We start from the raw sequence: 27,480 nt of genomic DNA on the forward strand, positions 1-27,480 counted from the left end.
CAGTGGAACATCCGTAGGAACAAAAGAAAGGAGAGAAGTCAGTTGCGTATTAAAGTCCAAAATGGTAAACATTCATACAAAGGCAAAGTTGTTACCCATATGGAATTCATAAGGATCAATATCTGCACTGACCACATTCAAATGTGTGACATTTTTCAAATGCTCAACATAGATTATTTAAAAACTACCAATGTGATCATGGTCACCAATGGCACATAAATCTGGTTAAGCCGTATGTTCACAGCTTGGGATCTTTAGTAAGCAAATACACGTCGAAACCTTGTTAAAAATGTACCTTATTTCTGAAGTAAACTTCAATGGGCAAGATGAAGCCTGCGTATCCAGACTCCTCCACTTTATAGGGTGGATCCTTACACACTGAAACGAAGGGGAGAAAAATCAGCTTTTCACTCAGCGCAGGCGTCACTTGTAAAGGTGTGACGTGTCCTATGTAACAAATGCCAGTGTGAGCACAGAGTCCCTCAGGGATATAGAAAATATCTGGGGAGCCGTGTGTCCCCGTGTGCTTCTCACCGATCTTCCACTGTTTCTAATGCATCTGTCAATAAAGCCTTGAATAGGAAAGGGAGTGATTCTCCCCTCTAATAAAAAAAAAGGTAATGTGAATGTGACAACAGGACCAAGTCTCAAGGTAGCAGTTCATTTGCTAGCATGGCTCTAATATAATAGGTATTTTACCATGCATATTCATCAAGGCTACCTTAAGATTACAAACAGAAAGCCCTGTGTGTGTGTGTGTGTGTGTGTAAGACATTGGCACTAATGGGAATTGGAATCTGTTGCTGCCAGCCAACAGCACTTGAATATAACTCAACACTGCCAGTGCCAAGACACTACATGAAATGCAGCGCTCTCTCATGGGATCTCATTATAAAACATGAAGACAATTTCCGCCAATAATCTGACACAACATCGATACCAGAAACCCTGGACTTATTTTAGATACAAATACACATCCCAAAGACTTGGATCCACCCAGCAGCACACCACGACACACTTAGGTCCCATCATGCTGATCAGGACAAACAACCTGCGCTTCAGGTCAGGTGACCCCCTCAGACACCTGTTTGAGGGAGTCTCAGGGGGCTTTGCAGCAAGACTGCCAGCTAGTCTGCATGTGCAGTCAATATGTATTTACTGATATTAGTTTCTCTTCAATTCGCCTTTCAGCTGCCTTACTAACGCCATTTACATTTTTAGCTTTTGTTAGTCTTTACGGATTAGTATGAGCAGCATAACGATAGCCAGTACATATTGGACATTTACTTAGTGCTTTATCAATGTACAATGGGCTCCATTGCCCATTTCATCTCATTTGGAGGGGTAAGTACACTATTTTATTTAACTAGGCTAGTCAGTTAACAAATTCTTATTTACAATGTCCAGCCTACCAAAAGGCCTCCTGCGGGGACATAAAAAATAATAATAAAGGACAACACGACGAGACAACACTACATAAAGAGAGAGACCGAAGACAACACAGCAAGATAGCAACACAGCATGGTAGCAACACAAAATGACAACATGGTACAAACATTATTGGGCACAGACAACAGCAAAGGGCAAGAAGGTCGAGATAATGATAAATCCCGCAAAGCAGCCACTGTCAGTAAGAGTGTCCATGATTGAGTCTTTGAAGAGATTGAGATAAAACTGTCCAGTTTGTAGTTGCAGCTCGTTCCAGTCGCTAGCTGCCCGAACTGAAAAGAGGAGCGACCCAGGGATGTGCGCGCTTTGGACACCTTTAACAGAATGTGACTGGTAGAACAGGTGCTGTAAGTGGAGGATGAGGGATGCAGTAGATATCTCAGATAAGGGGGAGTGAAGCCTAAGAGGGTTTTTATAAATAAGCATCAACCAGTGGGTCTTGCGACGGGTATACAGAGATGACCAGTTTACAGAGTGCGGTGATGTGTCCTATAAGGATCATTGGTGGCAAGTCTAATGGCCGAATGGTAAAGAACATCTAACCGCTCGAGAGCACCCTTACCTGCCAATCTATAAATTACGTCTCCGTAATCTAGCATGGGTAGGATGGTCATGCTAATCAGGGTTAGTTTGGCAGCTGGGGTGGAAGAGGAGCGATTACAATAGAGGAAACCTACTCTAGATTTAACTTCAGCCTGCAGCTTTGATATGTGCTGAGAGAAGGACAGTGTACCGTCTAGCCCTACTTCCAAGTACTTGTATGAGGTGATTACCTCAAGCTCTAAACCCTCAGAGGTAGTAAATCACACCTGTGGGGAGAGGGACATTCTTCTTACCAAACCACATGACCTTTGTTTTGGAGGTGTTCAGAACAAGGTTAAGGGCAGAGAAAGCGTGTTGGACACTAGGAAAGATTTGTTGTAGAGCGTTTAATCATCTGGGGAGGGACCAGCTGAATATAAGACTATCATCTGCATATAAATGGATTCCTATTGCCTGAGCAACATTGAAGTAAATTGACAAGAGCGTGGGGCCTAGCATCAAGCGTTGGGGTACGCCCTTGGTGACAGGCAGTGGCTGAGACAGCAGATGTTCTGACTTCATACACTGCACTCGTTGAGAGCGATAGTTATCAAACCAGGCCAAAGAGACAGAGACATCAATACTCCTTAGCCTGCCCACAAAAATGGAATGGTCTACAGTCTCAAAAGCTTTGGCCAAGTCAATAAAAATAGCAGCACAACATTGCTTAGAATCAAGGGCAATGGTGACATCATTGAGGACCATTAAGGTTGCAGTGACATCTATAACCTGAGCGGAAACCAGACTGCATACCAGAGAGAATACTATAGACATCAAGAAAACCAGTCAGTTGATTATTTTTTCAACACATTTGATAAACTGGGCAAAAATAAAAATAAGCCTATAACAGTTAGGATCAGCTTGATCTCCCCTTAGATACACTGCTCAAAAAAATAAAGGGAACACTTAAACAACACAATGTAACTCCAAGTCAATCACACTTCTGTGAAATCAAACGGTCCACTTAGGAAGCAACACTGATTGACAATAAATTTCACATGCTGTTGTGCAAATGGAATAGACAACAGGTGGAAATTATAGGCAATCAGCAAGACACCCCCAGCAAGACACCCCCAATAAAGGAGTGGTTCTGCAGGTGGTGACCACAGACCACTTCTCAGTTCCTATGCTTCCTGGCTGATGTTTTGGTCACTTTTGAATGCTGGCGGTGCTTTCACTCTAGTGGTAGCATGAGACGGAGTCTACAACCCACACAAGTGGCTCAGGTAGTGCAGCTCATCCAGGATGGCACATCAATGCGAGCTGTGGCAAGAAGGTTTGCTGTGTCTGTCAGCGGTGTCCAGAGCATGGAGGCGCTACCAGGAGACAGGCCAGTACATCAGGAGACGTGGAGGGGGCCGTAGGAGGGCAACAATCCAGCAGCAGGACCGCTACCTCCGCCTTTGTGCAAGGAGGAGCACTGCCAGAGCCCTGAAAAATGACCTCCAGCAGGCCACAAATGTGCATGTGTCTGCTCAAATGGTCAGAAACAGACTCCATGAGGGTGGTATGAGGGCCCGACGTCCACAGGTGGGGGTTGTGCTTACAGCCCAACACCGAGCAGGACGTTTGGCATTTGCCAGAGAACACCAAGATTGGCAAATTCGCCACTGGCGCCCTGTGCTCTTCACAGATGAAAGCAGGTTCACACTGAACACGTGACAGACGTGACAGAGTCTGGAGACGCCGTGGAGAACGTTCTGCTTCCTCCAACATCCTCCAGCATGACCGGTTTGGCAGTGGGTCAGTCATGGTGTGGGGTGGCATTTCTTTGGAGGGGCCAGGTCTGGGAGGAGATCCCCCAGGAGACCATCCGCCACCTCATCAGGAGCATGCCCAGGCGTCGTAGGGAGGTCATACAGGCACGTGGAGGCCACACACACACACACACACACACACACACTACTGAGCCTCATTTTGACTTGTTTTAAGGACATTACATCAAAGTTGGATCCGCCTGTAGTGTGGTTTTCCACTTTAATTTAGTGTGACTCCAAATCCAGACCTCCATGGGTTGATAAATTTGATTTCCATTGATCATTTTTGTGTGATTTTGTTGTCAGCACATTCCACTATGTAAAGAAAAAAGTATTTATTAAGAATATTTAATTCATTCAGATCTAGGATGTGTTATTTTAGTGTCCCCTTTATTTTTTTGAGCAGTGTATAAAGGATGAACCATGGCTGCCTTCCAAGCAAAGGGAACCTCCCCAAAGAGGAGAGAGAGGTTAAAAACGGTCAGAGATAGGCTTGGTGATGATAGGGGCAGCAACCTTAACCTCTTGAAGCTAGGGGGCACTATTTTTATTTTTGGAAAAATAACGTTCCCAAAGTAAACGGCCTATTTCTCAGGCCCAGATGCTAGAATATGCATATAATTGACAGATTAGGATAGAAAACACTAAAGTTTCCAAACTGTCAATTTTGTCTGTGAGTTAAACAGAACTGATATTGCAGGCTAAAACCTGAGGAAAATCCAATCATGAAGTGCCCCGGTTTTTGAAACCTCTGTTATGCATCCCTATTGCCCATTTAAAAAGGGATATCAACCAGATTCCTTTTTCTATGGCTTCCTTAAGGTGTCAGCCTTTAGACATAGTTTCAGGCTTTTATTTTGAAAAATTAGCGTGAACGACCACATTGCGTAAGTGGATAGGTGGGGGCTCTCAGAGTGAGTTGTGCGCAAAAGAGAAAGGCGGCCCTTGTTACTCCCGGTCCTAGTGAAAAGCCAACTGCCCCGGTTGATATATTATCGAATAGATATTTGAAAAATACCCTGAGGATTGATTATAAAAACCGTTTGACATTTTTCTGTGGACATTATGGATATAATTTGGAATTTTTGGCTGCGTTGTCATGACTGCTCTTTCCGGTGGATTCCTGGGCATAACGCACCAAACTAACGGAGGTATTTGGATATAAAAAAAATATCTTAATGGAACAAAAGGAACATTTGTTGTCTAACTGGGAGTCTCGTGAGTGAAAACATCCAAAGATCAAAGGTAAACGATTAATTTGATTGCTTTTCTAATTTTCGTGACCAAATTACCTGATGCTAAGTGTACTTATTGTTTTGTCGAGCGATCAATAAACTTACAAATGCTTGTATTGCTTTCACTGTAAAGCATAATTTCAAAATCTGAGACGACAGGTGGATTAACAAAAGGCTAAACTGTGTTTTGCAATATTGCACTTGTGATTTCATGAATATGAATATTTTCTAGTAATATTATTTGACTGTGGTGCTATGCTATTCAGCGTTGCTGATGACAGTTATACCGGATCCGGGATGGGTGGTTCAGAGAGGTTAAGAGCCTAAACCCAGATGTTTTTTAGGGTTAAAGTTTAAGGAGCTCCTTTAGCACCTCGGACTCAGTGACCGCCTGCAAGGAGAAACTTTGTAGCCTGGCAGGGGAAAAAGAGAAGAATCGGGGCTAGTTGCATTAGAAGGGGTGGGAGATGAGGAAATGTTGGACAGGCAAGGCTGAGTCAAATAGGAATCCTGACTTAATGAAGTTGTGATTAAAGAGCTCAGCCATGTGCTTATTGTAAGTGACAATCACATCATCAACATTAAGGGACATGGGCAGCTGTGAGGGTTTATTCTCCAGGTCTTTAAGTGTTTTCCAGAACTTCTTGGGGTTAGACCCACAGACAAATAACTGCTCCTAAAAGTAACGGATAGCCTGAGTGCACTTATTTCTTATTTGCATCTTTGGTTGTGCGTCAAGAATTCGGCATACAGTAGCACGTTTGTATGAAGGTGTGGTTATTCACAGGCAAATTGTTATATGCTATGGAGGTACATATGTGTCTTTTTATCGAGAGCAAAAGCTTTTTTATTGTCAATCAAAAATTATTGTTCTGAAAGCAACTGTTTTCTGACAAAGGAAGTCATAGCAGACACCTACGAAGGAGGACTCTGGTAAGCAGCACTGGGCTGTACTGACGGATCCTGAAAATGACATCTGCTGCTTTAGATTCAACGGTCATATCTCAGTTATTGTTTTCAAATCTATAAAAAAAATAAGCTGTTCTCTTTACTTTCAGAGAGCGAGCTGACCAAGGGGTCGAAAATGTAGACATAGCCAGATGTTCACTGTCCGAGGAACAGGCCGTGGAAGCTTTATTGCTAGCAAAAGTGTCCATAAGCAGAGGTAACTTTGTTATTTTTCTCCATTTCTGCCTATCTTTGTTGTACATGGAACCTGTCTCACATGCATTAATTCAAAAACCCTTAAAATGTCAGCTGCTAATTTTCAGATTTCCACCACATAAACACAGGCATTTTCACTGGACTATCTGTTGCTTCCAAGTCATGATTTCCCTGGGGGTTAGCCTTGCAATAACCAAGTGGTGAGACACATAGCCCTCTATATTTAAGTGTTTCAGGTACACTCCGATAGGTGTCTGTGTCACATACAGTATCTTCGATTGTTTGTCCTCAAGTGTCTGTTTTTCAGCATAAAGTACTAAGAAGCCACTTTGTGTGTGTGGTCTCACCTGGTGTCCACACGCAGTATCTCTCCCCCTTCTCCCTAAATCCTCTAGGTTTTATCAGCTGTTTTGGTGAACCCCTCCCGCATCTGAACTGGCTGACAGAGGGCACAGCATGATCATAGGTGAGATGTCACTTGGTCGGGTCAACAGGAAGTATTATTAAAGAGATGCTTTACAACGAAATACAGACCGATGTAGTTGTCCCAGAGTTAAAGATCCAAGGTCAGTTTTGCATTTCACCTCCTGATTTAAGATGACTAACAGTGTTACAATAAAAAAACAAGGCATAATCATTCTCTCTCGTCTGCAGGTATGTTTTGGTGTGAGAGAGGAAGCCAGTCCCGTCATCGCCACCTCAGCCGCTCAACTTCTTTGGGATAGGGGGCAGCATTTTCACTTTTGGATGAATAGCGTGCCCAGAGTGAACTGCCTCCTACTCAGTCCCCGATGCTAATATATACATATTATTATTAGTATTGGATAGAAAACTCTGAAGTTTCTAAAACTGTTTGAATGATGTCTGAGTATAACAGTACTCATATGGCAGGCAAAAACCTGAGAAAAAAATCCAAACAGGAAGTGGGAAATCTGAGGATTGTAGTTTTTGAACTCACCCCTATCGAATACACAGTGGGATATGAGATATTTTGCACTTCTTAATGCTTCCACTAGATGTCAACCATCTTTAGAACTTTGTTTCAGGCTGCTCCTGTGAAGGGGGGCCAGATGGGAGCTGTTCAACTAAGGGGTCTGCCTGCAGCCTCATTCTTAGTCACGCGCTTTCACATGAGAGGTAGCTCTCGTTCCATTGCTGTTCTCCAGACAATGGAATTCTCAGGTTGGAATATTATTGAACATTTATGATAAAAACATCCTAAAGATTGATTCTATACTTAGTTTGACAAGTTTCTTTGACCTGTAATACAACGTTTTGTCCGACTGGACCTGAACGCGATTTTGGATTTGTTCAGCAAACACCCTAACAAGAAGCTATTGGACATAAATGGACATTATCGAACAAAATAAGCATTTATTGTGGAACTGCGATTCCTGGGAGTGCATTCTGATGATCATCAAAGGTAAGTGAATATTTATAATGCTATTTATGAATAATGTTGACTACCCAACATGGCAGATATTTCTCTGGCTGGTTTGGGCTCGGAGCGCTGTTCTCAGATTATGCTTTTTCGGTAAAGTTATTTTGAAATCTGACACAGCGGTTGCATTAAGGAGAAGTGCATCTAAAGTTCCATGCATAACACTTGAATTTCTAATCAACATGTATAATGTGTATTTCTGTGAATTCATGAGGCTCTGCAATGTCACTGCATGTTTTGGAACTACTGAAAGTAACGCGCCAATGTAAAATAAGATTTTTGGATATATATATGAACTTAACCAAACAAAACATATATGTATTGTGTAACATAAGTCCTATGAGTGTCATCTGATGAAGATCAAAGGTTAGTGATACATTTTATGTCCATTTGTGCTTTTTGTGACTCCTCTTTGGCTGGAAAAATGGCAGGGTTTTTCTGTGAGTTGGGGGTGACCTAAATAGTTTGTGGAGCTTTCGCTGTAAAGCATTTTTTAAATCAGACACTGTGCCTGGATTAACGAGAATTTTAATCTTTAAAACGGTGCCTAATACTTGTATGTTTGAGAAATTTGATTTATGAGACTTCTGTGGATTTGTATTTGGAGCCCTGCAATTTCATTGGCTGTTGGCAAGGGGTTCCGCTAGCGGAACGGGGTTCCCAGTTGGCCCGAAGGTTAGGAGAAACCGCAATTGACACTGCAAAACTGAGAGAATATTAGGGTAGCACTAATTCATGAACCATATGCTGTCTGTCGCTGTTCTTAACTCTTTCCTACCCCTCTCTCCCCACCTCGTCTTCTTCCTCGTTTTATAATGTACACCATAGAGGTCGACCGATTAATCGGAATGGCCGATTTCACGTTTTCATAACAATCGGAAATCTGTATTTTTGGACACCGATTTGGAAGATTGTTTTTCTTTTCTTTTTTAAAACTTTATTTAACTAGGCAAGTCAGTTAAGAACACATTCTTATTTTCAATGACGGCCTAGGAACCGTGGGTTAACTGCCTTGTTCAGGGGCAGAACAGATTTTTACCTTGCCAGCTCTGGCATTCAATCTTGCAACCTTACAGTTAACTAGACCAACGCTCTAACCACCTGCCTCATTGCAATCCACGAGGAGCCTGCCTGTTACGCGAATGCAGTAAGAAGCCAAGGTAAGTTGCTAGCTAGCTAGCATTAAACTTATCTTATAAAAAACAAAAATCAATCATAATCACTAGTCAACTACACATGGTTGATGATATTACTAGGTTATCTAGCGTGTCTTGCGTTGCATATAATCGATGCAACAGAGTAGGGGAAATGCAGCAGTTTGGGCCGCCTGGCTCATTGCAAACTGTGTGAAGACTATTTCTTCCTAACAAAGACAGCCAACTTCGCAAAGCGGAGGATGATTTAACAAACGCACATTTGTGGAAAAAAAGCAATCGTTGCACGAATGTACCGAACCATAAACACCAATGCCTTTCTTAAAATCAATACACAAAAGTAAATATTTTTAAACCTGCATATTTAGCTAAAAGAAATCCAGGTTAGCAGGCAATATTAACCAGGTGAAATTGTGTCATTTCTCTTGCGTTCATTGTTACCAGAGTCAGGGTATATGCAACAGTTTGGGCCGCCTGGCTCGTTGCGAACTAATTTGCCAGACTTTGACCTAATTATGACATAACATTGAAGGTTGTGCAATTTAAACAGCAATATTTAGACTTAGGGATGCCACCCGTTAGAAAAATACGGAACGGTTTGTATTTCACTGAAATAAACGTTTTGCTTATTTTATATATATATACATATTATAGTTTCCGGATTCAACCATATTAAATGACCAAAGGCTCGTATTTCTGTGTTATTATGTCATAATTAAGTCTATGATTTGATAGAGCAGTCTGACTGAGCGGTGGTAGGCAGCCGCAGGCTCGTAAGCATTCATTCAAACAGCACTGTCATGCGTTTTGCCAGCAGCTCTTCGCTGTGCTTCAAGCATTGAGCTTGTTTATGACTTCAAGCCTATCAACTCACGAGATTAGGCTGGTGTAACCGATGTGAAATGGCTAGCTAGCTAGCGGGATGCGCGCTAATACCGTTTCAAACGTCACTCGCTCGGAGACATGGAGTAGTTGTTCCCCTTGCTCTGCAAGGGTCACGGATTTTGTGGAGCGATGGTTAATGATGCTTCGAGGGTGGCTGTTGTCGATGTGTTCCTGGTTCGTGCCCAGGTAGGGGTGAGGAGAGGGACGGAAGCTATACTGTTACACTGGCAATACTAAAGTGCCTAGAAGAACATCCAATAGTCAAAGATATATGAAATACAAATTGTAGAGAGAAATAGTCCTATAAATACTATATTAACTACAACCTAAAACTTCTTACCTGGGAATAATGAAGACTCATGTTAAAAGGAACCACCAGCTTTCATATGTTCTCATGTTCTGAGCAAGGAACTTAAAACATTAGCTTTCTTACATTTTGCAATTCTACTTTCTTCTTCAACACTTTGTTTTTGCATTATTTAAACCAAATTGAACACGTTTCATTATTTATTTGAGGCTAAATTGATTATTGCTGTATTATATTAAGTTAAAATAAGTGTTCATTCAGTATTTTAATTGTCATTATTACAAATAAAATATATATTTTTTTAAAATTGGTATCGACGTTGAAAAATCATAATCGGTCGACCTCTAGTACACCATATGTGCATTGAAGTACAGATTGAACTTGTATTTATAATATTACAATCATAATGCATTTATAACACCCGGATAATGAACTTCTTTCAATACAGCGTTTCACATTCTCCACTGGTTGAAATGAAGTATCTCACTGAAATACTATCCTGTGTCCTCAGACTAATGCAGATTACAGGAGTTAGATATGCACTGGGGTTTTTTTCTCTGTATATATATTAATTACAAATCGTGTTTCTAGTCTATTGCATAGTTACAATGCCTAATCATTGATGTCCCAGGAGCGATAAACACTGTTGAAGTGTATAATTGTAATACATACATGCAGACACCGCATCATTCAAATAATGGAGTTTAACATGACTGAAAAAGAATGTCTCAGAGATTCATACCTGAACCGCATCTTTATTTGCCGAGGAAGAGTACATGATCAGTGAATATATTCAGTTTACAGGCTACAATGTGGGGATCTCACGCGTGGTAATAACTACAGTACATGTATATAGGACTTGCATCCTTGGCACAATAGCGTAATTATATTCTACTCTATCCATAGGCTTCATTAATGCCATTCAGACTTGAAGTTGATACAACTATGATAGCAGAGGTTCATAGATTGGTATGAATATTAGTTTTAGGGTCCATACACAGACCGGCTATATACTGTAGCTAGCTACACATCCATACAGTTATTTTTATCCTCCACTACACAATAAGCAAGTAAATAGTTAGCTAGCTATGTTACTTCAGCTGCATTGCAAGGCAAGATTACACGATTGTACATTCAATTTGCAGTAAATGCTTTAGCTAGCTAGATTCTTTACATCCACTGTTTCTCAAGACGACAGCCTAGTTTGCTGCTTCTCTGGAGTCCCTAAAACATTAAACACGAATTACAAATTCATTCTCCCAACACTAGCTAATGTTAGCTAGTCAGATAACTTGCTAAATAGCGATTTTCGTAAATAAACTTTGACAAAAAAAAAGATGTACAAACGTTTGTCTCTACATTAACTAACACATCCCTCTCAATTTTAAATGTTTTGTTTGACTCATTATAACAACTTACATCTGGTTCCACCGTAATGTTGTCAGCCATCTTTGTTGAAGAACACCAAAAGGCAAGGGTGGCTCGTGTCAAAACGTGTCATTGGAACCACTCGATATGATTGGTCATATAAAAACCTTGGGACCCAAATGCATAATGAGTGCTCTAACTCCCCCTTGTGGTGGTCTGGAGCAATGAAGCCGTGATGCTGGGTACCTCTAAGTCCAAGCTAACAACTTTTAAAAGGAGGAACCACTGTTAATATAATACATATATATATATATATATATATATATATACATATATATATATATATATACATACATATATATACATATATATATATACATATACATATACATATATATATATATATATGTATTATATTAACTGTCAAGGGCAGACAGTCTACTAAAGGCAGTAAAATGGCAGGGCACAGCATGACATGGACAACCAACAAGGATAAACAAAACAGGGGTTTTAAAAATGACTGCATTCTCCACCAGTGTATGCCAACCATTCAAATGTGCCAAATCCCATAGAAAACCAGACAAAATGTAAATAGAAAAACATTGTCATAATGGTCAAAACAGCACTCGTCCCCTAAAGAGTCTTGGCTGGAAGTAGCCTAGAAACAGAAAGCTAAGGAGCCAAACTGCAGTGACAGACAGGAAGCCAGTTGCTCACATTACACCAACTCCGAATGACTGACTGCTCGGATGGCTAGACAGAGATCGACTTCACCGCTGGGGTACGGGGGTCGACCTCACCGCTGGGGTACGTGCTGCCCCAGAACTAAATAACACTAAGCAAATATTGTGGGTTATGATTCATTGTGCGGTCAGGTCAGATTCAATTACATGCGGCCAAAAGATTCCATTCACAGTAACCAACTGGCCTTATTTATGTAGAACCTGGGTTGACAAGATGAGCTACACCACCCAGACACACTGTAGGATAGTGTTGAGCAATTATCTTCTTTTAGCCTCTAGCTCCTTTTCCTGTGTGGGTGTGAAGCAAGTGAAGAAGCAGGTGTGTGGACCTGTGAGACCGTCTGGAGAGTGGTTCCTCGGAGGGTTAGCTAGCGTCAAACACCTGGTGTCTCCCTCCTCATTGCCCAGGCAGGATCTCCCCAATCATTTAACACAGCACAACTCAACAATCCATCCACCAGTCTTGAAATCCCCTAGAGCCATTGGAAGCTGTAATTTACATTTTATGGATCAATCAACCAATGAACAGCCTGCCTATTGTATTGCAGCAGTTGGGGTTTCTAACATTTCGAATCAAACCACTCACTCTGTAGGCTTTGTTAAATCACCACAACCCCAATGTTTTGAAACCCTTTCATCAACTCATTTATCACCCACTAAAAAAGTATTACGGCACCAACACACAACGACGAACCGCTAAAAGCAGCAGGTGGCCGTCCTATCGCTTGATGTACTTGGCCTTCCGTTATGGTGTACTTGGCCTTCCGTTATGGTGTACTTGGCCTTCCGTTATGGTGTACTTGGCCTTCCGTTATGGTGTACTTGGCCTTCCGTTATGGTGTACTTGGCCTTCCGTTATGGTGTACTTGGCCTTCCGTTATGGTGTACTTGCTCTCGAAGTCTAAATCAGTAGACCTCAGTATTTCAATGCAGGATCCCTGTTGCATGGTAAGTCTCATGTGGCAACTAAACTGGACAGCAACCTGTGCAATGTAGAGCACCATTATAAGCCGTGTGCTCCTACAACATACTAGAAACAAGTGACCCTAGAAGGAACTCATCAATTTAATGAGAAAGCCGATGTATTGGCTATCTTACCCTCTCTGTGTGCGTCACATCAGACAGGAAAGGCTGGGGGAGTTGGCTTTGCGGTACCATCTTGGCTACGTTTCCCTAGTCAAAGTTGAAAAGGTCACAGTACATGCAAAGGAGTGACTAGAAGAGCGAGGTGCACAATACACTCATTGACCTGTAACAGGAACGTTGCCAACGATTACAGCAAAGTTTTGGAAGGGAGAGCCTTTTTATTGAGCAAGCCCGAGGCACTCACTTTTCCCCTCTGCAGATCAAGCTGAGATGCCAATCAAAGAACAATGCATTTGTCCTTTCCCCAGAGACGGAGTTGTAATGAGCCAGAGTTGGATGACACAGAGCTGAACCGTAAAAGAAAAAGGTTGGAAAAATAAAAGCGTCAAGAAAATGTCTTGCGTCTACTTCGCCAACAGCTCCTTCCGCCCATGAAATCTTTGATTTCCCTATAAACCCCTGCCCTCCCCTATTTGCGCCCCTGCACCTTGAATGGTGAGCGTTTATTAACTTAACGTGCCCTTCCTGTATTGTACTTGGGATTAGAATCATCATGCAATTGAGTTCTAACAGATGCCCTTAACATCTTCAGATCAACTGTATTCTAACAGTTATCCACTTAAACTATGCAAGACTTTACCCAAAGGCTCTTTCAATAGAAAATATATTTTAAAAATCTGTCAAGTCGATCGGTCAAAGCAGCTGAATAAAACACAGTCATAAACATGCTGTCAAACTCCATATGTTACATAATAGGGTAAAAGAGAGCTTCTAGCTCAGACAGGGCCTCTGTCTACCTAAGGAACAATAGAAAAGGGAGTGGCCTCCATTGATGGAACAGGTACATGCTGGTAAAATTCCATTTCAAGCTTTATTCAACAATAATAAAGCTAACAGTTTAAAAACCCAAGTCGTTTTAAAGCTAGTCTTCAGTATGACCCTTTCAAGTCCACGACATTTGGTCTGTGACTCAGCTGAAACACTGCATTATCCATGACTCAGCAGCGTCGCCTTTAAACAAACATAACAGGTGCGCTAACTGTGTGCTGCATCGTTTAAGTAGAACATCTAGATTATAGTGTCTGAAAAAGGCCATCAAGCCACAGTGAACAATGTCCATTTTTTTAATTGAAAGACCCAGCTGCGAGGTCTTGAATGACAGACCGTGCTGTACTTATTTGGATCGCCATTGGCAGCAGCTACTCTTCCTGGTGTCCAAACAAGATTTAAACAATTACATCACTACACATTTACAATACAAAAGTGTATAATACCACAATATTACATTGCAGTGTATGCATGCTTTAAGGTCAAGCGTCTTCCCAACTGGAAGGGGTAGCACAGAATATTTGTTTTAGATGCCTCCAAGTCAACGTTCAGGTTGTCATTCCTATAGGTCTTTTTGAACTTGCTACAAGAAACAATACTTACAAGTGTTGACAAAAGCTTTGTTACAAGTTATGTTTTGCTCAAAGAGTCCAAATGGTTGTATGCCAAATGGTGAACTCCCACGACAGAGACAAGTTGTGAAAAGGAACACCGCTTATCTCCTAAAAACAAACTTCAGTGGCGGAACAGCGAGTCTGCTTCCATCGAGACGATTTAGTAGTGGTGTGAGTTGCTCAACCTATGGAGAGTAATGATTAGACGCTCCGCAGGGGTGAGACCTCAATCCGCTAATGAACACAGGGGTCATGGTGGGGCCCCCCGAGGAGAGGTCACCTGCTCCTCTTTGGACTAATCGAGTTAGCAAGGGACTCAATACGCAGGGGGCCATACGCTAAGCGCTTAGGATCAGCACACACTGCAAAAAAGGTGTCATCCAGGATATCCCCCTCATCAAGCAAGGGCCACGGGGCCAAACATCAGAAGGTGGAAGGTTATGGCCTCAAAGGAGTTGACTGAAGAGTGCAGACAGAATTGTACAACGCTCAAGTGCATCGGGGGAGTGTGGTCAGGCCTTCAAATCTGCTCATTCATTTTCATTTGGCCGAGCTGTGGCCAACCTGAAATAACAAGCCATTTACAAAATCGGTTTGCCGATAATTGGTCCCAGGCATGGACTACTTAATTACCACAGCTCCAACGCTCTCCTCTCCCCGTTCGCTCTCGCTCCAGCCTTTTTTCTTTTGCACTATTGACCTATGTGACTGGCTGCACTGCAGCCTGCTGTACAAGCCCACGAGCAGCCCAAGACTGATTACAGGAAAATCTAAGCATTTTCAATAGGACTTCATGGCCACAACCTATTTGTTTGTCCAATCAAAAAAGACGAGGGAAGTAGAATATCGCTATTGTGATCTGAAAAGAATAGGCATTAACATTCATCTAGGACTATATCTATCATCATCATCTATGCTTGGATCAAACACCAGTGTAATTCCTCAAGCAGGTGGCTACACAAATATCTGACAGTCATCATCAGCATGCCAACCCTTGTCAAGTTTACCTTCTAGTTTAAGCCAGAACTGTTTATTGTAGTTGTTGTAGTTGTCCACTCTTTCAACCACTGGATTGACTACTACTTGTAGTTTTGACCTCTACTACCAAGTGACTTCGGGATTCTAGTTTGTAATGAAAAGCACTGTATAAAAATACTACCACCACCACCAATCCTGACCTGGCAACTCATGCGCTAATCAAAGCAATTTCAGCCAGTCATCCCAGTTTCCTTCCTGACTCCGGTCGGTGCCCAACTCTTTGTATAGGCAATTTGCTCCTATTTGCCAATGTGGACGTTTGGATTAGTGGAGAGACACTCAAATGGCACACTCCTCAGACAAACAAGCAATGAGGAGAGGAGGGAAAACAAGAAAAGGGGGAGATCCAGGGATGAGAGCACTTCCTTCCACAAAGCACACCTCACCATATGGGGGTTGGGAACTCTAACACAAAGGTGTAAATCTGCCTACCACATGGGAAGACACCAAAGACAAGGAGGGGGTTGTGTCCCTGAAGCGTCAGGGTGTCATGGCAGCAGCTCTCAGGGGGGAGTACATGAACAATACAAACCTCGTAACCAAATCATAAACATCTGCCACTCAGATTCACTGGACGACTTCCCCAAGCATCCCTTACAGCATCAGAGTTGGTTGATTTGGACAAACATCCATATCGCGATAAAAATATTTATAAATTTTTTTTTTTTAAATCGCCTGAATTGATGTAATAAGTTTACCATCAATGTGCACCGCCATTGTTTTTAAAATTAGACTTTAAACTACTACTTTGATAGTTGTACCCATCAATTGTCCCATTAGCAATCACCCATATTAGAAAACCCATTAATTTAAAACGTCTAATTTCTGTAGTAGACCTATAGGCTACTCATCGTAATGAGCGAAATTAGCAATATGCCTGCGATAAGTGATCAATGTCGATCATTTTTCGGTTTACAGCCCGAGCGCTACAAAATCACAAGTCACTATTCTACCTGATTATAGTAAGGGCACGGTGTGAGGAGAGTATTTTAGGGGCACGATGGTTGGATCTCTCATGAGAATAGGCTGGCCTACTCCATGACTACAGCATTAAAAAAAGTTCCCCCTCCTGCCTTTGTTTCCCCATTCCACCTATACCCCGACCCCCCGGCTCAGAAATAGACCACTGATCTCTAGCCTAGATCTTGAAGGTGCAACTTCTAGTCCCATACACCCCTCTACTGATCCAAAACCGCTGGATGTACTGAATGATGATTCAGCAGCCAGGCCAACGCTGATGTAGAGGGGTGAACAGTAAACACATATCCTCATCCACCAACCACAGCCGAGCACTGGGCAAAAACGCTCTCCTAACACTAAGCTTAACAGTCCATGGCTGACCTTATCAAAGTAAGCCCCCCCAAAAAATAGCTTTTTTTAAAAAAAATAGTTTTCTATCAATATTGGAAAGACTACAATTATTAAAAACAACAATTATTATTTCTCAAATGTTTTCAAAATCACTTAACTTCCATTCACAGCAAGACAATGCATTTTGTGTGCAACACCACGTTGTTGCGCTAACAATGGCATGTTACTGGGCAAACAGATTGGGTTAGTCAGTCTGCATGGGACCTGGACTGAACTAGGTATAGCTTCACCAAGCACCTCTTCGATTTGTGATCTCTCCCCGATGCCAGCAGCCATCTCAGGTCACTGACCATTAGGAGCGGAGATGGTGAGGAGATATTCCTTTTTCGCAAAACCCCCAACACCGACCCCATCCCCAATCAACAAATGACAGCAAGCTATTTATTAGGAACAGGGCACTCACATCCTGTAATTGGCACCATACTAGGGTGATCAGTTGCTGGGTAGAATTCCATTATGGTTCTAATTAAAAGGCCATTCATGGTGGCCTCGCAAGGAAGTGAGACTGGTCAGCAAGGTGATTTAATTTCCTGTACAGGATTGTTTTCAGTGCAACTCACTGAGCTCCCCAGCTTGTAAAAGATTTAAGAACACCAAACCCCCTCTCTGCCATATTTTACCCAGGGCGCTTTGCTGTCAGCGCACCAGCTGGCCATCAGTCAGCAAGGCTGTTGGTGGTTGCTCCATCACTCTCCAAGTTCAATCTGCTCCCCCAGCCTTCAAAGCACTCTCAGACAAGGATGTTTCTTTCTTCAACCTCTGGCCCTCTGTTTCACCGTCCCATTGACTCCCACATGTGTCCGGTTTCTTCAAATGCAGTGGGTTTTATACAACCACTGACCTTGGTCCTGTATGGTCCCACTGGAATAGCCAAGGTATGATGGGAGATTTCATAAATATCTTACATTTTTTGGGGGATTCTCATAAAATCTGCTTTTGAATGTTACAATTTTCCTCTAAAATAGCCATCTATTCTGCAACTTCTTTGAAGGATAAATTGGCGTCGAGGTTAAAGGTATAGTTCACCCAAATTACAAAATGACACATCCGTTTCTTTACACTGACAGCAATACATGCTTTGGTTTTATTTCTCTGGCACAGTTTCCAAATGCTTACATTTTAGCATTTGTCATTGGACCGATATTAGCATTTTTTGCGCACCATGTCCGAATCATCCGGATGTATCTAAAATTGATTGTGAAGCTCAAAGTCACTTAGATGACTTGAACATGATAATAACAGGGAAACTAAAGCTAAGCATGGATTGCTGTTATACCCTGTCCATAGACTTCTTACAGGGTAAGGAAACCAAAACATAATTCTGTAATTAGGGTGAACTGTCCTTTAAAAATACATATTACATGGAAGGACAACAAAGCTATCAGGAAACGTTGACAATCGCCATCGTGTGAACTGGAACAAAGCCGGTGTTGAGTCACCTGTTTAGCATTGCTGCCTCCATTCAGGCCTGCTCTCTGGGGGACCCTGCCTTAGGATTACCCCTAAACTTCTCTGGACCAGGAAGTATTTCCCACTCACCTTCAACTCCCTGGCCTTTCCTCATTTGGATAAAAGTCCGTCCTCCACCCGCTCTCCTCCTCAGTGACCCAGAAACCGATAAGTGGTCGCGGAGATGACAATTGGTTAGTAGGCGAACGGAAGTATCATCCCCGCCTCAATAGTCACCTTTCATCGAGGATAGTCATGTGTATGTATCCTACCGGAGTCCTTCACCGAAGAGTCTTGAAAATCTGCTTTGTTTTGTCCTCGGAGAAAAGCATGCACACGTTTAAAAAAAACTATGCTACTTATTTTTTTATTTATAAAATACCTTGCACAACTAACTTTGTTTTTATCACATTTATTTTGGGAACCACCCCTTGTAACAAGTAATTTGCCTGATGATGCGCAAGTGGCAAAGGAGAGTCCCATTTCATACAAGCTAATTTTCATCGCTCTCCTCAATTACCTTGGACTTTTTTCAGAGAAGACGAAGGAGTTGAGCTAATTGAGAAAAGGCCCCTGCGGTGCAGGTGGGGAAGATTAATTGGCCTACACTGCATACATATGGGGATTGATTAAAGCAAATTACAAGGTGGTCATGCTCATGATTAGGGCTGGGACTATACCAGTATCGCAATCTTTTTTGATGCCAAAAAATGAATCACAAAGCAGACCAAACTCTTTGTTCCTTTAAAAACCTCCTGTGTGTAAAATAGTGTGACTCTGGATGACAACATACTGTTTGTTTACAACATTAGATCTGTTTCCCGAAAGAAGTTAAATCTGCTTCGTGTTTTGTTTCTTTGCTACGATACTAACGAGTATCGCGATACTGGTATTAATTATCTCAGCCCTACTCATGATAGACCTAGTCGAACAAAGCATAAAATAAAATAATCTTCAATATACTTTTTATACATGCCTTTATAAAAAAGGGTACTCATTATTAAAGCTTCATAAATTAGGCACAAGTTGCTGTGTGACAACTTGTACACTTCTCATATTTTACAAGTAAAAACAGACTTTCCAACCGTTCTGAATGGAAAAAAGGAGCATGACAAAAGACGACTTAAATTACGGACTGGCAAAAAACACCCAGACTAATCGTTTATAATTCCCATTTTAAAAAGGCAGTGACAGGCCGGTCTTTGAAAAAGTGACCAATTGCAAAAAAATATGATAGAGGGAAAACCCCTTTTCTGGCCAAAAATTCCCAACTGTTAAACTAAAAGAAACATCTTATTTCTTTTTCCTCTGACATTATTATTGAGCCTGCAGTTTGTGGGATTTATAACAATTTGAGTGGAGTTGAGTTGAGTTCCCAGCCATGTTTAGAGTTAAGCTTCTCACTGCTTGCCAAACTGACAACGGCCACTGAAGGATTCCCCGTTGTTGAAGCAGCGGGTCGGATTTCTGCCCTTGCTGTGCCCACCACATATCAAGTCCCTCACCCGTCTTGATTATTATACATTGCACGCCTTTGGAATCATCTTGTGAAAACCTCATCTTTGATGGAAACCTGGAAGCCAAAATGGAACCGAAACCATTTTCATATCAACGTTTCTCGTGAGTAAACTCGTTTAGACCCCACTCTCAAACAATTAATCAGTTTAGTCAATCAAAACAGTACCCAAGAATAACAAATTGCCATAAGAGTATGGCAGGAGTGTATTAATCTCACTAATTAAAATCACTCCTTGTGCTCATATCCCAGTTCAGCCAAGCAATTTGGCTCATTATTGAAAATGAGAAGCAATCACTAACAGCAGCAAGTCTGGACTAAAATGTTCCAGCTTTAGTTTCAGGAGGTGCTGTAAAAAAAATATATATGTAGCATGAGCAGGGAGCAAGAGTGAAAGACCTGCCAACAGACAGCCCTTATAAACTATGCTTCCATAAAGCACTTCCGCCACCCTCGCTTTCATTGACAAAACCAGGGGAGAGTGAGCATTTACGGCTCTGTTCCTGTTTTTCAGGCGGCTGCCCCCCTCTCCATCCCCACCTCCTCCTCCCCTTTCCCAATCCTTTCATGCCAGCAAGAACAGCAGCAGCGGCAGGCAGCCTGCAGTTTCACGGCCCGGGACCTTTGTGCTCCACCTATACAAGTAGGTATGATTTCTGCCGAGTCGTAAAAAACAATTACTGGCAAATTCCTGCAGCTCTTTGATTTCTGGCCAGAGGCTGGAGGGGGCGAAGAGGAGGAGGAAGGGCCATGGGGGCGGCTGACGGTACCTCTGCTATACAGTAAGGGGCGGGGGGGCACAAGGAAGTAGCGGCAGAGGGGGCTTTGTCCAGCGCTGGGAACATCAAGGAATACTGGATCTTTGTGAAAGTGCAGATCCCATGGTCATTAGGAAACAGTAGAATGAACTAGAGGTTGACCGATTATGATTTTTCAGCGCCTATACCGATTATTGGAGGAGCAGAAAAGCCAATACAGATTTAAAGGACGATTTAAAAAAAAAATAATAATAATAATAATAATATTGGTAATAATGACAATTACAACAATACTGAATGAACACTTACTTATTTTAACTTAATATAATAAATCAAAATCAATTTAGCCTCAAGTAAATCATGAAACATGTTCAATTTGATTTCAATAATGCAAAAACAAAGTGTTGGAGAAGAAAGTAAAAGTGCAATATGTGCCATGTAAGAAAGCTAACGTTTCAGTTCCTCGCTCAGAACATGAGTATATGAAAGCGGGTGGTTCCTTTTAACATGAGTCTTCAATATTCCCAGGTAAGAAGTTTTAGGTTGTAGTTATTATAAGAATTATAGGACTATTTCCCTCTATACCATTTGTATTTCATTAACCTTTGTTCTTATAGGCACTTTAGTATTGCCAGTGTAACAGTATAGCTTCTGTCCCTCTCCTCGCTCCTCCCTGGGCTCGAACCAGCAACACAATGACAACAGCCACCCTCAAAGCAGCGTTACCCATGCAGAGCAAGGGGAACAACTGCTAGAAGGCTCAGAGCGAGTGAAGTTTGAAGCGCTATTAGCGAGTGCTAACTAGCTAGCCATTTCACTTCGGTTACACCAGCCTCATCTCAGGAGTTGCAATGCTTGAAGTCATAAACAGCGCAATGCTTGACGCACAACGAAGAGCTGCTGGCAAAACGCAGGAAAGTGCCGTTTGAATGAATGCTTACGCGCCTGCTTCTGCCAACCACCGCTCAGTCAGATACTTGTATGCACAGTCAGATTATATGCAACGCAGGACACTCGATAATATCTAGTAATATCATCAACCATGTGTAGTTAACTAGTGATTATGATTGATTGATTGATGTTTTTTATAAGATAAGTTTAATGCTAGCTAGCAACTTACCTTGGCTTACTGCATTCGCATAACAGGCAGTCTCCTTGTGGAGTGCAACAAGAGGCAGGTCGTTATTGCGTCGGACTAGTTAACTGTAAATTTGCAAGATTGAATCACCCGAGCTGATAAGGTGAAAATCTGTCGTTCTGCCCCTGAACGAGGCAGTTAACCCACCGTTCTTAGGCCGTCATTGAAAATAAGAATGTGTTCTTAACTGACTTGCCTAGTTAAATAGAGGTATAAAAAATATATATTTTTAAAATAAAATAAAAATAAATGTTTTTTTTTTTTTTTTAAACGCGCCCAAAAATACCGATTTCCGATTGTTATGAAAACTTGAAATCGGCCCTAATTAAATCGGCCATTCCGATTAATCGGTCGACCTCTAGAATGAACTGAAGGTCCCAACAAAACATGAGCAGTTGCTAACCTCTAGCCGTCTTCAAATGCCCAGTACCATTGACCAACTTCCTGTCTCTTGCCGATTAATAAAACACCTTTACTATGAAACATTATTGGATTGTAAAATGTATACAACCTCTTTAAAAAGTAAAGAGGGGTTCAATGCCAAAAAAGGTAAATAGCCTCAAATCCAAACAGTTGACACTCGAAACCCAAGAAGGACCGATGTCAAACTACAGCTGACAGCACTGTATTCTCTGCGGTTTCTCAACTTCGCCAAAAGCCTGTCTCTCATATCACAACTTCGTGCCCCCTTAGACTAAATGAACTCAAATCTGTGGAGCCAAAATTCAGCTAGCTGGCAGGAGGGAAGAATGTATGCCTTTCTGGCATGACTGTGGTCTTGGGGTGACGCTGAGGTAAGGATACAGGCAGAGAAGAGGGGAAAACCAAAACAGGCTTTGGCAGGGGAGAGTGTTGCTGACAGACCTCCCAAATCATGAGGGGAAAATCGGGAGGAGCGCAATGGTTTACACTCTGCACATCTCCAATAGGAAATAATCAGTCTGAGGCCAAGAATGTCATGTCAAGCCCCAGGGCTGGAGACCCAATTACCTCAGCTGAGATGTGTTGTGTGTAGAATTGTGTGTGTAGAAATAGTGTGCAAAGTGTGTGCGCGCACACGCAATGTTGGTGTGTGTACAGTGCATTCGAAAAGTATTCAGACCCCGCCCCCACATTTTGTTACATTACATCCTTATTCTAAAATTCTAAAAAGCCACCTTATTCTAAAAAGGCATCTAAATGCCTCTCAGACCATGAGATTCTCTGGTCTGATGAAACCAAGAAAGCGTCACGTCTGGAGGAAACCTGGCACCATCCCTACAATGAAGCATGGTGGTGGCAGCATTATGCTGTGGGGATGTTTTTCAGCAGCAGAAACTGGGAGACTAGTCAGTACAGAGGCAAAGTACTGAGAGATTGTTGATGAAAACCTGCTCCAGAGTGCTCAGGACCTCAGACTGGGGTGAAGGTTCACCTTCGAAAAGAACAAAGACCTTAAGCACACAACCAAAACGGCAGGAGTGTCTTCGGGACAAGTCTCCGAATGTCCTTGAGTGGCTCAGCCAGAGCCCAGACTTGAACCCGATCTTACATCTCTGGAGACCTGAAAATAGCTGTGCAGCTATCCAACCGGACAAAGCTTGAGAGGATCTGCAGAGAAGAATGTGAGAAACTCCCCAAATATAGGTGTGCCAAGCTTGTAACGTCATACCCAAGAAGAGGCGAAGCTGTAATCCCTGCCAAAGGTGCTACGACAGAGTAAAGGGTCTGAATACTTACGTAAATAAAAAAAATACTGATATGTCAACATTTCTAAAAACCTGTCTTTGCTTTGTCATTATGGGGTATTGCGTGTAGATGGATGAAATAGTTTCATCAATTTTGAAATAAGGTTGTAACATAAAACGTGGAAAAGGTTGAGGGGTCTGAATACTTTGTGTGCATCCCATACCTGTATGGGAAAGACTAGCTGAAGACATCACGCTGCTTGCTGAGTGATTAACACTTCTTCCTGATTCAGCTCATACCGGACCCGCAGATAACGAAAAACTTTTTTAAATTTTTTTATTTAATCACCATAAAAATCTGTAATTTAAGCTAGAAATCTGTTGGTTTTTTTGCATGGCCTGAGTCTCATTCCACTGTATCCCCCGATGTCGGCTTTCCACATCTGCAGGACAAGATGGGGGAGCTACAGTGGTGTTTGTCAGACCATGAGGCATCTCGAAAATCGATCTTATCACGAAAACGTCTAGCGTCCAAACGGTTTGGCCTATGAACTATTATCACACCTCTATGGAAAGGTGAATTTTACGAACACGTACACTACCGGACAAAAGTTAAACCCTTGAATGAGTAGGTGTTTTCTTTATTTTTTACTTATTTTCTACTTTGTAGAATAATAGCGAAGATATCAAAACTATGAAATAACACATATGGAATCATGTAGTAACCAGAACGTGTTAAATCAAAATACATTTTATATTTGAGATTCTTCAAATAGCCACCTTTTGCCATGATGACAGCTTTGCACACTATTTTGCATTCTCTCAACCAGCTTCACCTGGAATGCTTTTCCAACAGTCTTGAAGGCGTTTCCCAAATGATAGTCCCGCCAAGCGCAAACCAGATGAGATGGTGTATCGCTGCTGAATGCTGTGGTAACCATGCTGGTTAAGTGTGTCTTGAATTCTAAATAAAATCACTGACAGTGTCATCAGTAAAGCACTCCCACACCATAACACCTCCATTGCTTCACGGTGGGAAATACACATGCGGAGAACATCCGTTCACCCACACCGCGTCTCACAAAGACACTGGACCAAAAATCTCCAATTTGGACTCCAAAGCAAAGGACACATTTCCACCGGTCTAATGTCCATTGCTCATGTTTCTTGGCCTAAGCAAGTCTATTCTTCTTATTGGTGTCCTTTAGTGGTTTCTTAGCAGCAATTCGACCATGAAGGCCTGATTCACGCAGTCTCCTCTGAACAGTTGATGTTGGGGTGTGTCTGTTGAACTCTGAAGCATTTATTTGGGCTGGTATCTAATGAACTTATCCTCTGCAGTAGAGGTAACTCTGGGTCTTTCAGTCCTGTGGAGGTCCTCACGAAAGCCAGATTCATCATAGCGCTTGATGGTTTTTGCGACTGCACTTGAAGAAACTTTCAAAGTACTTGACATTTCCCGTATTAATTGACCTAAATATCTTAAAGTAATGATGGACTGTCGTTTCTTTTTGCTTATTTGAGCTGTTCTTGCCATAATATGGGCTTGGTCTTATACCAAAAAGGGCCATCTTGTGTGTAACAACGGATTGCCTCAAAACACATTAAGGAAAGAAATTCTACAAATTAACTTTTAACAAGGCATACCTGTTAATTGAAATCCATTCCAGGTGACTACCTCATGAAGCTGGTTGAGAGAATGCCGTGCAAAGCTGTCAAGGCAAATGGTGGCTATTTGAAGAACCTCAAACATAAAATATATTTTGATTTGTTTAACACTTTTTGGTTACTACATGATTCCATGTATTATTTCAGTGTTGATGGCTTTTATTTCACTTTTATTCTACAATGTAGAAAATAAAGAAATCCTTGAATGAGTAGGTGTTAAAAGTTTTGAACGATAGTATGTCAGTGGTTTCGCTCTATGACTCCCACAAGTCACGGGACTGGTCTGAAGTCGGTACCGCCAATCTGCCAACTTCGGTCTGTAGCGTCCAACCACTTATGCGTCTCGTTTCAGGAAACTAGGTGTTTGTTGCGCATCACTTCTTCACAGGAGAGCCATTTAAATGTAACCTTGTTTTTATTTTTTATTTTATTCTTTATTTAACCAGGTAGGCTAGTTGAGAACAAGTTCTCATTTGCAACTGCGACCTGCACAAGATAAAGCATAGCAGTGTGAACAGACAACACAGAGTTACACATGGAGTAAACAATTAACAAGTCAATAACACAGTAGAAAAAAAGTCTATATACATGGTGTGCAAAAGGCATGAGGTAGGCGGATAATTACAATTTTGCAGATTAACCCTGGAGTGATAAATGATCAGATGGTCATGTACAGGTAAAGATATTGGTGTGCAAAAGAGCAGAAAAGTAAATAAATAAACAGTATGGGGATGAGGTAGGTAAAATTGGGTGGGCTATTTACCGATAGACTATGTACAGCTGCAGCGATCGGTTAGCTGCTCAGATAGCAGATGTTTGAAGTTGGTGAGGGAGATAAAAGTCTCCAACTTCAGCGATCTTTGCAATTCGTTCCAGTCACAGGCAGCAGAGAACTGGAACGAAAGGCGGCCAAATGAGGTGTTGGCTTTAGGGATGATCAGTGAGATACACCTGCTGGAGCGCGTGCTACGGATGGGTGTTGCCATCGTGACCAGTGAACTGAGTTAAGGCGGAGCTTTACCTAGCATGGACTTGTAGATGACCTGGAGCCAGTGGCTCTGGCGACGAATATGTAGCGAGGGCCAGCCGACTAGAGCATACAGGTCGCAGTGGTGGGTGGTTTAAGGTGCTTTAGTAACAAAATGGATGGCACTGTGATTAACTGCATCCAGTTTGCTGAGTAGAGTGTTGGAAGCTATTTACTAGATGACATCGCCGAAGTCGAGGATTGGTAGGATAGTCAGTTTTACTAGGGTAAGTTTGGTGGCGTGAGTGAAGGAGGCTTTGTTGCGGAATAGAAAGCCGACTCTAGATTTGATCTTAGATTGGAGATGTTACAGTCTAGCCAGACACCTAGGTACTTATAGATGTCCACATATTCTAGGACGGAACCATCCAGGGTGGTGATGCTAGTCGGGCGTGCGGGTGCAGGCAGCGAACAGTTGAAAAGCATGCATTTGGTTTTACTAGCGTTTAAGAGCAGTTGGAGGCCACGGAAGGAGTGTTGTATGGCATTGAAGCTCGTTTGGAGGTTAGATAGCAGTGTCCAAGGAAGGGCCGGAAGTATACAGAATGGTGTCGTCTGCGTAGAGGTGGATCAGGGAATCGCCCGCAGCAAGAGCAACATCATTGATATATACAGAGAAAAGAGTCAGCCCGAGAATTGAACCCTGTGGCACCCCCATAGAGACTGCCAGAGGACCGGACAGCATGCCCTCTGATTTGACACACTGAAGTCTATCAGAGAAGTAGTTGGTGAACCAGGCAAGGCAGTCATCAGAAAAACCGAGGCTACTGAGTCTGCCGATAAGCATATGGTGATTGACAGAGTCGAAAGCCTTGGCAAGGTCGATGAAGACTGCTGCACAGTACTGTCTTTTATCGATGGCGGTTATGATATTGTTTAGTACCTTGAGCGTGGCTGAGGTGCACCCGTGACCGGCTCGGAAACCAGATTGCACAGCGGAGAAGGTACGGTGGGATTCGAGATGGTCAGTGACCTGTTTGTTGACTTGGCTTTCGAAGACCTTAGTAGATAGGCAGGGCAGGATGGATATAGGTCTGTAACAGTTTGGGTCCAGGGTGTCTCCCCCTTTGAAGAGGGGGATGACTGCGGCAGCTTTCCAATCCTTGGGGATCTCAGACGATATGAAAGAGAGGTTGTCAAAATGTGTTTCTTGGCAGAAATGCTGTCTGGAACATATGAACTTTCACGTGCCTTAACCTCTTCAGTCGACCCTCTACTTTTTTGAACATTCTGTT

The 27,480-nt window shown here is 42.2% G+C and overlaps 1 protein-coding gene across 1 annotated transcript in view; it reads right to left on the reverse strand.

Moving 5' to 3' along the window:
* LOC115133568 (protein AF-9-like) overlaps window positions 1–27,480 on the reverse strand; it is a 64,551-nt gene that overhangs the window by 23,737 nt on the left and 13,334 nt on the right. The window contains exon 3 of the mRNA XM_029666963.2: window positions 296–378. Coding sequence (XP_029522823.2) covers window positions 296–378 — 83 coding nt within the window. The remainder of the gene's footprint in view (window positions 1–295; window positions 379–27,480) is intronic.

Source organism: Oncorhynchus nerka, linkage group LG8, assembly GCF_034236695.1.
Source record: "Oncorhynchus nerka isolate Pitt River linkage group LG8, Oner_Uvic_2.0, whole genome shotgun sequence".
Lineage (NCBI taxonomy): Eukaryota > Metazoa > Chordata > Actinopteri > Salmoniformes > Salmonidae > Oncorhynchus > Oncorhynchus nerka.